This window comes from Garra rufa, chromosome 4 (assembly GCF_049309525.1).
Source record: "Garra rufa chromosome 4, GarRuf1.0, whole genome shotgun sequence".
NCBI classification, from domain to species: domain Eukaryota; kingdom Metazoa; phylum Chordata; class Actinopteri; order Cypriniformes; family Cyprinidae; genus Garra; species Garra rufa.
The window spans coordinates 18,364,538-18,381,549 of NC_133364.1; the positions used below are offsets into that span (position 1 = coordinate 18,364,538).

At 32.6% G+C, this 17,012-nt stretch overlaps 1 protein-coding gene across 6 annotated transcripts in view; it reads right to left on the bottom strand.

Moving 5' to 3' along the window:
• Nucleotides 1–17,012, bottom strand: part of dennd5b (DENN/MADD domain containing 5B) — a 56,498-nt gene that overhangs the window by 22,963 nt on the left and 16,523 nt on the right. For 4 of the 6 annotated variants that reach the window (XM_073838783.1, XM_073838782.1, XM_073838780.1 and 1 more), the window contains exons 2-5: nucleotides 15,295–15,354; nucleotides 8,084–8,193; nucleotides 4,368–5,094; nucleotides 2,379–2,566 (exon numbers count right to left, since the gene is read on the bottom strand). In XM_073838783.1, the coding sequence (XP_073694884.1) occupies nucleotides 2,379–2,566; nucleotides 4,368–5,094; nucleotides 8,084–8,193; nucleotides 15,295–15,354 (1,085 nt within the window). The remainder of the gene's footprint in view (nucleotides 1–2,378; nucleotides 2,567–4,367; nucleotides 5,095–8,083; nucleotides 8,194–15,294; nucleotides 15,355–17,012) is intronic. The other 2 variants (XM_073838784.1, XM_073838781.1) reach the window with 1 other exon arrangement.

The window sequence follows — 17,012 nt, forward strand, 5'->3', positions numbered from 1 at the left end:
ATGGAAACCAAACAAAATGAAAATATAAGCAAACATATTTTGTACTTATTTTATCATTTAATAAAAAAGAATAAAGAAATAAAAACTAAACAAACAAAAAGGATGAAAACGAAACCAAACGAATATGAACAAAACAAATGAAAGCAAACTAAACTAACTGGGTTGGTACGTCTACATCATGTGTGATCTTTCCAACATGACAATGTAATGAGTGTCGAGCTAGTGCAAGATGAGCATTTTTTGTTAAAAATATATATACATTTAATTTTTTTTTTTTTTTTTTTAGAAAATCGCCTATTGTTTTGCTTGTTTTGATAAGAGCCCTTTTCCTCGACTGGAATCGCGTAGAGCCCTTTAAAGCTGCACTAAAACTACAATTTGGACCTTAAACCTGCTGATCCCCATTAAAGTCCACTATATGGAGAAAAATCCTGAACTGTTTTCCTCAAAAACCTTAATTTCTTTTTGACTGAAGAAAGAAAGACATGAACATCTTGGATAACATGGGGGTGAGTAAATTAGGAAATATGTATTCTGGAAGTAAAATTACCCTTTAACATGAAGATTATATTACAAACTAACATTGTGATGTGCCAAACAAAGCACAAATGCTTGCTGGGAAATTACAGTACTCAAACACATGCACACACACATTGACCCAAAGCTGCAATAGCAAATCAACAGCTATACTGACCTAATAACCAAAGCCAACATCTGGAATTAGGTTAAATCAATCCAGTGGATCATTAGAAATCTTACTGTGTGACACACTGATGTTCAGTCACATGCAATGCAGCTCATGCAGTCAAAATGCCCTCAAGTAAGTGAGTGAGTGAGTGAGAGAGTGACCTTGTTGCTGTAAAAATAAATCAGTCAAGCAGAACTGTCCGTTCTGTCAGGCTACAACGCTGACAGCCTGTCGGAAAGAAGCATTGAGGCCGGTAAGCATATGTTTGACCTGGCTAAATAAAAACACTATTTATTTCCTATTTAAAAAGGTGTTTCCAGATGCCTTAATGTGAATGTGTGCACATGTAGATTGATTTCTGATCAGAATAATTCTGTTCTCAAATGGGCAAAGACAATAGACAGGAGCTAAAGCATGATAATTTAACTAAATCCCACTGTGAGCTTTCTTTAGAGTGCTGTTACACAAGGACATATCGGAAAACCTCAAGTGGTTTTGAAACAAGGACAAGTAAACGCTTTTGAGGAGAACAGCATTTTAGCAGAATCTAGCCTCAAGAGATGACTACAGAAAAGGCAATCCTAAAATGCCCTGTAACAAGGTGAGCGGAAAAAAAGTGAAAAAGTGAAGACAAAATGGAAACAATCACAGAATTTTATTGCATTTATTATATTACTGTGCATTTTAAAGGAATACTAAACCCACAAATTTAAATTAGATCATTAATTACTCACCCTCATGTCAACTTTTAAGACCTTAGTTCATCTTTAGAACACAAATTAAGATATTTTGGATGAAATCCGAGAGCTTTCTGACCCTGCACAGACAGCAATGCAACTGACATATTCAAGGCCCAGAAAGGTAGTAAGGACATTGTTAAAATAGTCCATTTGTCATCAGTAGTTCAACCATAGCTTTATGAAGCTATGAGAATACTTTTTGTGTGCAAAGAAAACAAAAACATAGATGTCCTTACAACCTTTCTAGGCCTTGAACATGTCAGCTGCGTTGCTGTCTATGCAGGGTCAGAAAGCTCTTGGACTTCATCAAAAATCATTTTATAGACTTTTTCAAAAGTATTTTAGAATCTTACAGACCCTACAATTTTAAACAATACTTTGTATAAACGGAACTGCAAAAATGAACAGTAAAAAGGAAACCCAAGCTGTTTTTTCAAAATGAGCCATCTCCTCTCTTGTTCCCCTTCGCTCTCGCTCTCGTTGTCATTAGTCTTTTTTTTCTGGGTCAGACTGACTTCAAAGAGAATGCATAGCAGGGAATCTGAATGTGGAGGTTACGGAAAATGGGATTTAGGGATGAGGATGTGGGGAAGCCTTGCAGCATCCCGACAGACAAACCATGAATAATTAACCTCTGCTAAGAATTCTGATACAGCACGACACAAAGAAACGAAAGCTCTGAGGCAAATGATACACGTCGAACATGGAAGCACTGTATACCTGTATCTCTCCAAGAAGTAAGAGGGAAACAAGGACTGCCTTACATACTGGTTAGGCTATTTTCAGTAAAGGCCTCTGGTGCTTTTTAAAGACATTGAGGGCGTTCTAATATGCAGATCATCCATCGACATGAGCCAATCCGGCTCCAGCCTCTTAAAAAACAGCCCACTGGATTTCTAAGTGGCTGTGGTGAGATAAAGTGTGTGAATGTGCAGGTTTGTGCAGGTTACCTCTTGAGGCAGCTCTAGTTTGGAGCGGTCTGTGCCCTCTTTGGACTGCAGGCCCATGAGATACGGCACAGGGGCGTCCAGGAAGTGCAGAAGAGAAGCGGGAAGGATGGGCACATACACATGCTGCCACTGGAACGGGAACAGCAACGTTGTGATCCCCTCCGCGACCGCCATGAGCCTCTGATAATCTAGACATACATAACACAAGCAAAAGTCAACATAACTTTAAATGACTAAATAAATTATCATATGGAATCATTATACAATACAAAGTAGTAATTAAAAAATGTGTCAAAGTTTGTTTTTGCCAGTAGCAAGTGAACTATTTTATGTTTTTTTGGTCAACATAAAAGTTAATTATCTAGTTGCTAATCATCTAGTTGATACCTAACACATCAGTGAAGATAGTAACCATAAATTATGTTAAAATTCCTAAAATTGGCTAGCAAATCTGTTGTATTGAACCATCAAAGTCATTTTTTTCTATGTGCATTTGGCACTTGATCTTGATGGTGGTTCAATTTGAAGTTAAATTAGATGAAAGGTAACTCATCACTGTATGATGACTTTCAAAAACAGGGCAATGTGATAATTAATAGATGTTTCTCATAAAAATCTCATCATTTGTTTATAAGGAGAACAGTCAGAGGAATTCATTAGCATGTGTATCAGCTTGTGTTTGCTGAAAAGCATATGTGCTGCAGCAGGGTAATGTAATATGCATTAGGCTCCTCCACATTCACTCAGTCTCTACATCAAAGGCCCGACAAAGACGCATTTGCCAGCATCAGAACTCAAATTTAAATGCTTAAATAAGAGATAAACGGATCTGCATACAGTCAAGACTTGAGTCATCAGGGTGCAAATTCAAACAAAAACAGATTGTGAGCTTGATATAAAAGTAGATCTTGTCAATTGGTTAATACATTTACAATTGAATTTCATTAATTAAACCACAAAATTATTGTGGCATTAAGACATTCAATCATTAGAAATTGACAGTACAATAATCTATATATTGTTTGGAAACACTGCCAACGCGAAAGCGAAGCCAAACGAAAGCAAAAAAAGCCAAGCAAAACCGAACAAAACCACACAAAACAAGCAGGACAAACAAAAGCAAACAAAACCAGGAGAAACTTTTGTTTCCAGGGAAGGAAACAAAAAGCAAGATCAAAGGGGTATGAACAAAAACAAACAAAAGCAAGAAAAAAAATCCGAACAAACAGGCTCAAACAACCAATATCAAACAAAATGCAAAAATGAAACAAAACAAAAGCATAAATAAAAAAAATAATGAAAGCAAATTAAACCAGGCAAAACCAAAAAGAACGAAAGCAAACAAAACAAGAAGAAACAAACAAAAGCTATCAAAACCAAACAGATGAAAGCAAACAAAAAAGATCAAAACAAATGAAAGCAAAGCCAAACAAAATCAAACAAGACCAAGCAAAACTGAATGAAACCAAATAAAATGGGCTAAACAAACTAAACCAAATAAAACGAAAGCAAACAAAATCAGGCACAACCAAACAAAACCAAGTCAAATGAAAGCAAACAATACTAAGAACCAAACAAGAGATAAAACTAAGTAAAGAGAAACCACACAAAACAAATAAATGATAATAAAAGCAAAGTCAGACATGCACAACCAATCAAATTGGAACAAAACAAAAAAACAAGTGAAACCAAACAAAGTGAAATCAAACAAGGCCAAAAACAAATGAAAGCGAAGCCAAACGAAAAGCAAACAAAGCCAAGCAAAACTGAACAAAAGCAAACAAGCGGAACAAACAAAAGCAAAGAAAACCAGGAAAAACTAAAGGGAAGGAAACAAAAAGCAAGATCAAAGGGGTATGAACAAAAACAAACGAAAGCAAGAAAAAGTGGAAAAATCTGGAACAGACAGGCTCAAACAACCAATATCAAACAAAATGCAAAAATGAAACAAAAACCACATTTTCTAAGTTAAAATTTTAGCTTTCTTACCTTGTGAGTAGAGAAGGATCTGCATCTCTAGTAGGACACATGTAAAAATCTGCACCAGATTCTCCACTCCCAACAACTGGAAGGCCTCACTCAGTGGGAAATCAGCCAGCGGCAGCTCCCCAACACCAGGCCTCTGGCACAGGACAGGTTCGTACACTCCGTGGAACTTTAAAGAGCGTCCGGGCGGTGGCAAAGGTACTTCATAGAGGATGTTGTAGATGTAGCTTTCCAGAGGAAGCGGGGGTGGCTGATGGGAGATGACAGCACGGTGCACCTGGGACAGAAAGCGTCTACAGGCGTGCATGAAGGGCATAGGCGTGATTAGACAGATAGCTTTGGACACATACAGAGTGTCGCGAACAGAGTCGTAGCCTTCGCTCGAACAGCCACAGCTCCTGCGGCCCGCTTGTGAGGAAGTCGTCGAGGAGGGAGACTCAACTTCATCCAGGCTGCTGGCTAAAGAGTCCATACTAGAGGAGGATGAGGATGATGAGGAAGAGGACGATGATGAAGGGCAGCTGTGGGCAGAGGTATTATGCTCCGCTTGGTGCATCTGGTGGAGCGTCTGCATGGCAGAGCAGATCTGAGGGCTGGTAACCTCTTCGTAGAAGGTGTGGACGAAACCATAAGTGCGAGATCCGTCTTCTCTCGTGATGAGGAAAGAGTGGAACTGTGGGGTGCGACTGTCACGCTGTGTTCGGAATGACAGACCTTTGGGCATGCAGAGCTGAAGAGTAAGAGAGAAAATATTGTGTTGATAAATCAATTTATAGTACATTTTCAGCTCATTTTCCCACTATGCAAGGCAAAAAAAATTTGACTCTGTTACAGGTACACTTCTGCTTCCCTATTTATGCAGCACCGTGTTGCTCACACATGCAGTGTGAATATTGTAACTTAATTTGTTATCAAATTAAGTGTCATTTAAGTGCTGTCTGAAATGGGCAAGAAGGAGAGAAAGGACAGAGAACAAAAGAATGCAGGAGTGAAAAGAAGATTAGCCAAGGGTGGAATTGAAAAATGAAAGTAATCACTGGGGGAATTTTAGCCAGGCCTTGGAGGACTGAGAACTGAAATGGAGTTCTGTGATTGCAAGCCGTCTTTCAAGAACTTTTTATGTGTGTGTATGTGTGGATATTTTTATGTGCGAACCTCTGCGGATAAGAGACTGGCCTTGAAAACTGACTCAAAAAAGACAAAACACAAAAACAAAAGCACAAAACAAGAATGATAAAATACAAAATAAAATGTATAAATGAAACCCAAAATAAATAAAACAAAACCAAAATGAAAATTAAAAAAAAAAAAAAGAATAAAGGAGGAAAGAAACAAAACAAAAATCACAAAACAAAAAAGAAACAAAATAAGCAAAAAACCATAACAAAAAAGCCTCAAAACAGATGGAATGACATGAAACAAAACTACAAAACAACCAAAAAAAGATATACAAAAAACAAAAGCACAAAAGAATGATAAAAAAATGAATATGAATAAACAAAACCCAAAAACAAAAACAATAGAATGATATAAAACAAAATGAAAACAAACAAAACACCACAAAACAAAAAAGAATGAAACAAAACAAAACCACAAAAAAAACAGACACAAGAAAAACAAAGCACAAAACAAGAATGATAAAATATGAAATAAATGAATCACCAAAAAAAGAGAATAAAAAAAAGAAATAAAATGACCAAAAAAAACAAAACGACAATGACAAAAAGCACAAAACAAGAATAAAACATGAAATAAAAATAGAATGATTCAAAACAAAACCACAAAAAAACAAAACAACAACAAAAAGACACAACAAAAACACAAAACATTATAAAAATTAGATGAATTAACTAAATTAATTAACCCAACACAAATAAAACAAAACAATAGAATAGAATGATACAAAACAAAATTAAAATTAAGTTCTGTGATTGCAAGCTGTCTTTCAAGCTCTTTTATGTGTGTGTGGATATTTTTATGTGCAAACCTCTGCCTTGAAGGAGACTGGCCTTGAAAAATGACTCAACGGGAACGTCATTACGTTTATTTCCCTCTCAAATGACGTGATGGCATCACGACTGGCAGCGCTGAACACTTCAGGTGTTCCTTTACGGAGCGAGAACACGCACAATGAGCTGTTTCCATGCCGACGTAAGCAGAGAGCCTGGGTTGAATAATTGATGCTGGTGTCACTACCGCCAAGCTTCCGTTTACGTTTGCTAATGGAAAAAATGACCTTGCAGCACGGGAACGTTAGGTCAGAGGTTTTCGTTACCTCTGCATGCTCTGGGACGGTAATGCAAGCCCTTTCGAGTGATCACTGCATGCAACCACAGAGTGAGTGAGAGTCTGTGTACAAGTTTTGACAGTCCAAATCAATGCAGATACAGATCTCTCATATGACTAATGTGAGAAATAGTGAGACTGTGTGTGGGAACCTTTATTTGCAAACTGAAAACAAACAAGTTTAGATGTGTTGGATATGACAGATTTGTTAAAAAAAAAATCAGCCTAGTCATCAAGCCTCAGCATGCACTGAAAGGCACATGTGCCACAAAGACACTTCAAACTAAAAACAAAAAAGACAAAAAATTAAGCAGAAAACAAGAATGATAAACTATGAAATGAACAAAACCCAAAACAAATAAAACAAAGCAATAGAATGAAACAAAACAAAATGAAAATAAACAAAACCATAAAACAAATGCATGAAAAAAATAAATAAATAAAAAAAAAAAAAAAAAAAAGCACAAAACATGGTAAAATATGAAATAAACAAATAAACAAACACGACAAAACAACAGAATAATACAATACAAAAAAGAAACAAAACAACCAAAAAACAAGAGAAAATAAAAAACACAGACAAAAACAAAGTACAAAACAAGAATGATAAAATACAAGAAAAAATGAATAAATGAAACCCAAAATAAATAAAACTAAAAAAAAAAAACAAGAACAAAAGAATAAAGGAAAGAAACAAAACAAAATAATGAAACAAAACAAAATCACAAAACAAAAAAAGAAAACAAATTTAACCAAAAATTAAACAAACAAAAAAACATAGTAGGAACAAAAATGACACAGAACAGATGGAATGACGGAACAAAGCCACAAAACAAAAAACAAAACAAAACCACCAAAAACAAAGACATAAAAAACAAAAGCACAAAACAAGAATGATAAAATCTGAAATATGAATAAACAAAACCTAAAACAAATAAAACAATAGAATGATACAAAGCAAAATGAAAATGAACAAAACGCAACAAAACTAAATAAAACAACCAAAAAACAACAAAACAAAAAAGACAAGAAAAACAAAAGCACAAAACAAGGATAAAATAAAATAAATGAATAAACATAACACAAAACAAATAAAACAAAACAATAGAATGACAAAAAAACTAAACGAAAATTAAACTAAACACCACAAAACAAAAATAAAAACACAAAAGCTGATACAAAATGAGATAAACAAAACCCAAAACAAATAAAACAAAACCAGAATGATACAAAACAAAATAAAAATTTAACAAAACGGCACAAAACAAAAGAACGAAAATAACAAAACCACAAAACAAAAGAATGAAACAAAATCTCAAAACGGATAGAATAATACAAAGCAAAAGAATGACATAAAACAATGAAAAAAAGAGGTAATAAATCAAAACTGTAAATCAAACTGTTTAAAAGTGTCAAGTACTGAAGTCACTTACCATGTTAACAGCATCCTGGTCAAATGGGTTGCACTCGATGTTCTCTGGGTAGTGGGCAAGCACTTTGGACTTGAAGGTCCGTTTGAGGGGGCTCTGATCAAAGTTTTCTCCTGCAGAAAGGAATGAGTATTAAGGAGAGTAAAGGCCTGGAAGCATCTTTTAAAAAATTCATAAGCTTTAAATGCTAAAGCATCTATGTTATGAGCATGTCTGAATTCTTATACATGGTTGTAAATAAGAAGTGGTTTGATGTGTCTCGCAATGCATTAAACTAATAAAAGTTTCATGGTTTTGCTACTAAACTGCAAGGCCCTTTAAGAGGATGGTACAGTATGGAGTCATCCATGTGAACAAGTTAGAGGATTACATACTTTACATCTGTTCATTAGTCTAGTTGAACCTTATTAAGATGTTTACTTAAATGTGTATTTCAACAGTTACAGTAAAAAAATCCAGGATATTACTCTTTATACACACACTTTCATACCTTCCTTTCATAGCTTAATCACTTGTTGAAACAAACACTGCCTCAACATGATTACTACAGCTCTCTCAGGTATGTTGGCCAAGAGTAATCCACTTGTATTTACCTATGTGGTAAATGTGACCTACATACAACACCTGTCTCTAAGAGGATAGTGTTGGTCTGAGTAGGACTTCTTCACCCTCTAATCTTAACACTAATATACAGCTGAAGTCAAAAGTTTACATAAACCTTGCAGAATCTGCAAAATGTTAATTATTTGACCAAAATAAGAGGGATCGAACAAAATGCATGTTATTTTTTATTTAGTACTGACCTGAATAAAATATTTCACATAAAGGATGTTTACAGATAGTCCACTAGAGAAAATAATAGTTGAATTTATAAAAATGACCCTGTTCAAAAATTTACATACACTTGATTCTTATACCGTGTTGTTACCTGAATTATCCATAGCTGTGCTTTTTTGTTTAGTGATAGTTGGTCATGAGTCCCTTGTTTGCCCTGAACAGTTAAACTGTCCAACAAATTCTTAGTTTTTCAGCATTTTTGTGTTTTCCAACAATGACTGTATGGTTTTGAGATTCATCTTTTCACATGGAGGACAACTGAGGGACTCACATGCAACTATTACAGAAGGTTCAAATGCTCACTGATGCTTCAGAAGAAGAAACAATGCATTAAGAGTCAGAGGGTGAAAACTTTTGAAATTCGACAATCAGGATAAATTTAACTTATTTTGTTATCTGGGAAACATGTAAATATCTTCTGTAGCTTTTGAAAGGGCAATACCAAATAAAAAAATATGATATTTCTGCTTTTATATTCTATTTATATTCTGTGCTTTGTGCTGCGAGATAAAGTGGATGAACTTGTCATATCTTAGCGTTGCCAGGTTTTCATTCTGGATTTTGGAGTTCACTTGTACGGCTCTGAATTGTCAAAACACTTGTCAAAATGCTTGCTTTGGATGCGAAAAACAGAAAATTTGGCTTGATCAAATTTTTACTCGATTACATTTTTATGATGGACAAAAATTTCAGAGGCAGTGTATAAATATGATTGACCCAACGTGAGGTTGCATTTTTTAACAAGCCAAAAATTTTAGACGAGAATTTCGAATATCCTGATTTTTACGAAATAGTACTTTCAAATCAATTAATCGCGATTAATCATATCGAAAATAAAAGTTTGTTCACATAATACAAGTGTGTGTACTGTCTATATTTATATGTGTGTCTATACCTTTCTACAACAGTTCTTTCTGGTTCTCGAGTGCAATATTAGAGCAATATCAGAACTCCAACAGCCATTTCACAGCTTGTAATTGTATCACTCCGTATGTGGTACTTCTTACAGCAAGTGTCATGGCTGATGCCCAAACCTAGTACAATTTCATAAATATTACCGTTTTTGTGTCACGGAATGTAGATTTAAAATGATTCCAGGTATGAATGTACTTGTTTATAGTTCTAATATGCAGTTTGTTAATAAAGATAACATCTATTTGAAAATTTGATTCTACATTTTTGGACGTGTGCACTCCAGGGCGTGACCGGCTGTTCAGCACTTATAAATCAGTTAGATTTAACCAAAACTAATTATATCTCATGTTTAACTGCCCGAGAGCGCCTGACCTTGGCCAGATCTTCTGGAATTTACCGCTGGCTCTGACGCCTCTGTAGTGGTCAAACATGAGATATAATTAGTTTTGGTTAAATCTAACGAACAGTCTTTGGTTTCATTAAATTATTGTTTGTTCCAGAGCAAATAGTTTTGGCAAAATCTCATCACGTTTACGTAAATTCAACACTGTATATCAAAGTGCTGTCTTTATACATTTGACTACATTGCCTAGCAGCTTTTATGATGGCTGTTGTTGTTATAGTTTATTATACATTATATATTTGGTATGTGTGTTCGTGATTGTGATTTTAGTTACATTGTTCCGCCATTAGATGGCAATAGAGACTGTTTTACAAGTCAGCAGTAAAGACTTTTATACTGAAAAATAAACGCGTTAGAAGCGAAAGCTTTTGTAGTTTCAACAACAGCTAACAAATGAACTGAGCAGCGCTGTCTTCAGAAATCACCCTTAACAGATGAAAGGATATTAATGTTACGATAAAGATAACGCTTTCCTCAGTGAAGATTCAAACTAATGCTGTATTGTGAATATGAAGAATGAATGCTGTATCAGATGCAGGTAATCAAGATCGGTCAGACCCAGTGTTGTTTTCGTCAACGATGACGATGACAAAATCATTTCGTTGACGCCACTTTTTTTCATGACGATAACGAGACGATGACGAGATAAAAATGGCTCGTTGATGACTAAAACATGACTAGACGTGTGTGAGTTTTCGTTGACGAGACGAGAATAGACGAAAATGTTAGTGGGTGGTCCGTCAGACGTTTAAAATGCATGACATTTCCGCTTATTGTGCATGCCAATTAAAACTTAAAAAGTATCTGACGCTATGGCAAGCCGTTTTAGCATTAAATACTCTTTGCTATACTAGTATGGCAAGCCGTGTTAGCATTCCATCCTTTTTTGTCTTTTATGTTCTAAAACATTCCTTCATTATTGTAATTATTGGTGAAAATAGTCGATCCGGAAGCTCACATTGTGTTGAACTATAGATATGCTATTTTCAGAACTTATAAGTGACACTACCCAACAGCAATACTTACTGACCTACATTAATTTGTTAAAAGACTACTTTTTTTCCCTTTTTTTGACTAAAACTAGACTAAAACCTTTTTGACTTTTCGTCGACTAAAACCTTTTTGACTTTTCGTCGACTAAAATTGGACTAAAACTATCACATATAGAAGTGACTAAAATTTGACTAAAACTAAGAAGCATTTTAGTCCAAAAGACTAAGACTAAGACTAAATCTAAGATGGTTGTCAAAAACAACACTGGTCAGACCATCTCTCTCTCATAAAACTACATATTACAGTGAGCTTTTAATACAGTAATACAATAAGCTTACAATGAAGCAACTCAACGTTCGTTCGTTATTATTCCAGAATGACGTTTTTGAATTAGTAACGGAGGCTTGGGCTCAGCCGTTCAACTGTCAAACTCAGATTTTAATCAGCGGCAAAAGGAAGCAGTTCTGCACAAAAGAGGGTTTTTAAAAACACTCCGCTGTTGTTTCTTATGCATTTACACACTCATGTCATCAAACTGTTGTATAAACGCAATATCACACTCATAGATGTGAGATACGGCTGTATATCGGCACACCGTGATTACCTATGGCCGAATAAGAGCAGTGCCAATATACAGCCATATCTCACGTCTATGAGTGTAATATTGCACGAGTAGTTTATTTCGATGCGTTTAATCATGATTAAATCGCAATTAATCGATTTGACAGCACTATAAAGTATACAAAAAATTTTAAACGCATCAATAACTGCATTTGTTTAGGGAAAATATGAAAGTTCAAATCATGAAAATTACACAATGATGGTCTAAAAACAACAGGGAGGCACTGTGTCGCTTTCACCATTACGTGCGCAACAGTTTCATGAAACACAGTTGCTTTTCTGGCTCAGATGAGGTTAGTGTGTCTCAAACAGGCCGACACATGCAGCCCGCAGTGTTAGATGAAAACAGCGTAGCTTTGACAGCAAAACACAAGCGGGAACATAGATTGGAAAAGCGCCATGAACGGCGCAGATTACAGGAGCAGACAGTGTGTCATGCAGGATTTGGATCTGATGAGAGGTAAAAAGAAGAGATTTAAATCGAAAGCAAACAAGATAGAGCACGCAGCTAAGCATGAAAAGATAAACAAGACAACTAACTGATGATACTAATGTTACAAGTATCTTGATGAGATGAAAACAGCACTCAGGCACTTCGAATCTAATTCTAATTAAGAACCTATCTCATGTTTTGTCATGTATGAAGATAATTTACGGCGTGAGTCTGTGCTGTGGGGTGAACTAGCGGTGATTTGGCAGGAGAGAGTGTGTGCGACAGCCCTGGGCATTAACTAACAGGAAAGGACAGGGAGGAGGAGAAATCTACCAAAGCCCTTTATAACAGAGTCTGAGGCCGCAGGCATACACGTGAGAAAGAGAGAGACCGATATGAACAACCCATGAAGCGATAGCAGGAACAGCAGGAGAACGGCAGAAAAACAAGGCAGGGAGGGAATAAGAGACAGTCAGTGTTGCGAGAGAACAGGAACTGAGTTAAAATAACAAGCTGAGGCAAATGACCCACATTTAACTATGATGCATATCGCAAACCGAGAGACAACGAGAGGAAAAGGGGGAGGAAGTAGTAAGGACTGAAAGCTAAATGACAACAATGACCCCGTTTATGCTTGGTATTCAGTCTTGGTTCATTTTAATATGTATAGCAATGTTTAATCAATCCTTGATGGATATAATAAAGTCCCGGACATTTTTCCTAACCGAACAGCCCATTTACAGAAGACATCAAGTTACAGAAGCATAATGGGTTGCAATTCACATTAATGTGTTTTTAATATGTCCAATCAAGTGAAGTGACAGTCAAAAACACATTACCACATTAAATTTGTATATATTATATAAGTATAAATATTACTCTAGTTGGATGCAGACGGGATAGCAAGGAAAATGGTTAGATGCAGCTTTTAACTATTAACACATTTGACTGATAAATATTAAAATAATATTAAATATAACATCAAAATTCTATTATAACTAAACAAATAAAGTTCAAGTATTAACCCATAATATATTTATTCAAAATTATAAAAAAAAAAAAAATCTACTATTTATTAAATAATTCAGCATAATATAATTCTAAAATCTAAAAAAATTGTAAATAACATTTCAATAATAAAATTTTATATTTAAATATTAAAATTCACATATTAACTCACATAAAAAAATAAAATACTATTATTTATGCAATAACCTACCATTATATCATTTTAAAATTAAAAAAATATAAAAAAAAATTTCTATATTAAAATTCTATATTTATTATTTCTTAATTTATTTATACATTTAATCAAGAAATATTACAATAAAATTATATTTATTATTTTATATATTTATTCTAAATTATTTATAAACAATAAATAAAAAAATATTAAAATTGTACAAAATAACATTTTAATATTCAAATTCTTGGTAACACTTTACAATAAGATTCATTAGTTAAACATTAGTTAATGTATTAACTAATGTGAACTAACCATGAGCAATACATTTGTTACTGTATTTACTAACCTTTATTAACATTAGTTAACGGAAATACAGTTGTTCATTGTTTGTTCATGTTAGCTCACACTGCATTAATGTTAATAATGTATTAGTAAATGTTGAAATTATCATTAACAAAGATTAATAAATGCCGTATAAGTGCAGTTCATTATTAGTTCATGTAAACGAATGTGATTAACTAATGCTAACTAATGAACCTTATTGTAAAGTGTTACCAAATTCTTTTCTAACAAATTTATTCTAAATGATCTATTCAATTATTTACCATTGTATAATTTTAAAATTCAAAAATATTCATAAACATTTAAATATTAAAATTCTTTTTATTATTATAAATTTCTTTATTTCTTTACACATTTAATCAACCAATATTACAATTATATTTTATTTTATATTTATATTTAAATGATTAAAAAATAAAAAATATTTTTTCTATAAATGAACATTATATAACTATAAAATTTAAAAGAAATACGTTTTAAAAAACAACATTTAACTATTAAAATTCAAATATTAGCTTGTTTAAAATATTAATTCTAAATGATTAAAAAATAAAATTATATTTAATCAATTTACCATTGTATAATTTTTAAATTTGTAAAAAACAAAAACAAACAAAAAAAAACATTTCAATATTAAAATTCTCTAATATTTAACCTAAATTTAAATATGAACTCTTATATTAATTCTAAATGATTTATTCAATAATTTACCATTATATAATTTTTTTAAAATAACATTTTAATATTAAACTTCTGTAATATTCAATTATTATGTATCATTTAATTGGTAAATATTACAATATAATGATGTTAAATATTTTATAATATTGAAACTTGGAAATTGGATATTAATTTTGAGATTTAATTGTGATTAGTTTAATATTTGAGAGAAATAGTGAGTTATTGATGTTTTTTAGAATTATGCTGCTTCAGATGATTAAAAAAATAAAATACAATTTATTCAATAATTTACATTATATAATTTTAAAATGGTAAAATATTAAAATTGTTAAAAATAACATTTCGGGTATTAATATTCTTCAATATTCATTTATACATTTCATCAATCAATGAAATTATATGAAATATTTTATAATATTACAATTCTAATCTTTAAATAATACCTATACTAATAGTACAAGTGAATTCAAATTTTAAAATGTACAGTACGAAATGTGGATATTAATTTTAAGATTTTGTAATTGGTTTAATATTTGAGAGAAATAGTGAGTTATTGATGTTTTTAATCCATGATGCATTCATGCTCTGATGCAGTTGGCAATCTATTTACTCACAATATTAGAGACCCTTCAAAGTCTGTATACAAGTAGACATTTGGGTAACATATTAATACCAGGTGTAAACAGCAATCGAATCATTCGAGATGGATCGTAATACCAGGTGTAATCAGGGCCAAAGAAACAAAGGATGGGAAATAAAACTTAGGGAAGCTTAGTGGTGAGGAGGTTATTGATGAGGTTTACCTGCTGCCACGGCCTCTGGGTCCCTGCCCTGACGATCGGCCTCTAGCCATTGGTACAAAGCTGAGATGGCAAACACACAAACAGACAAACAAAAAGCAAAAATGTCAAACCAAACACAGAAATGAAGAAGCAAACAAAATGGATGCGTGACTGAATCCAAAGTGCAATGGCTTTACAGACACAGACAGCGTGTGTGTTATTTTGCAGGCTGAGCGGTGATGGAGGTGAAGTGAGACATGTTTCACAGCCTCTGCTTTGGCACAGCTTGACTGTAGGCCGTAATCTCTGCGGGGATGGAGACATCACGTTGTGCATGACCAGCAAGTGCTTGAAGAATATCTTAATGGTGGGTGTTAGAGGAATGCAACGAGGTGGTTAAGAAATATGTACATGTGCAACCTACACACACACACAAATACACATATTCAACCACAGCCTTCAGTGCCTCGCTGGCAAGTCATCTTCGATTTGGCCTCATATAGTTTGGATCGTCAAAACCGAATGAGTGTTTCATCTATTTCTTAAACATTTTAATATCCCAAACCCTGTCAAAAACATGTTTGGGTCTACAAATAAAAGGATAATAATAACAATAAATAAATAAATACATAAATATAAATAAAATATTACATAAATAATATGAAACTGTATTTAGGACAAGTAGTAAGTACCCTTTCTCCCCTCTTACCATAAAATAAAATAAAAATAAATTAAATTTTAATTAACTTGAATTAAATATATATATAATAAATAAAAACAAAAAAGTTAAAATTAAAATTACAATAAAATAAAACAACAACAATAAAAAATACAAAATTAAAATAAAATATGTAAATAAAATAAAGCACAATAAAATAAAACAATCATAAATAAAATGAATCAGAATTAAAATAAAATAATCATAAATAGAAAAACAAAGAAACTAAACACAATTTAAAAAATAATAGTAATAAAATAAAATCATAAATAAAATAAATTTTACAAATTAAATTTAGTTAAAATAAAACAATCCTAAATAAACTAAATGAAGCTAAATTAAAATAAAAAATAAACTTTAAAATAAATAAAAAACAATACAATGAAAAAATAAACAAAATAAAGATAATATAATGAATAAAATAAATAACACAAATTAAATAAAAATAAAACAATCATATATAAAATAAACAATTAAAAAACTAAATTAAAATAATAAAATTATCATGAAAAAAAGCAATAAAATTTAAAAAATTAAATTAAAATAAAACAATCATAAAATAAATAAAACAAAAGAAAAATGAATTTTTAAAAAACAAAGAAACAAAAAAACAATAAAAAAGTAATTAAAATAAAACCAAATGAAATAAAATTAAATTAAAATTAGCATAACTAAAATAAAAATAAAATAAAATAAAGAATGTTGTACTACTAAAACATTTGTAACTTTTTTTTTAAAAAGCATCCCAAAAAAAACCATACAACATCTGAACAGCATTATACTTCACGTCAATCAATAAATATAATTTCAATAAATAATTAATTAATTAAATAAATGGTTCTAAGAATATGTTTATTTTATTTTAGAGAAAAAAGAAAAAAGCCAGACGTGCTGGTCTTGAGATTCACCCACACACGAAGCGACTGCTGTGTCTGCAGTGTTATGAACGGTATTTACAGGATGACTCAGCCTGTGTGTGATGAACAAACGACACTGCTGCCTGAACGTGAATCAAGCACTC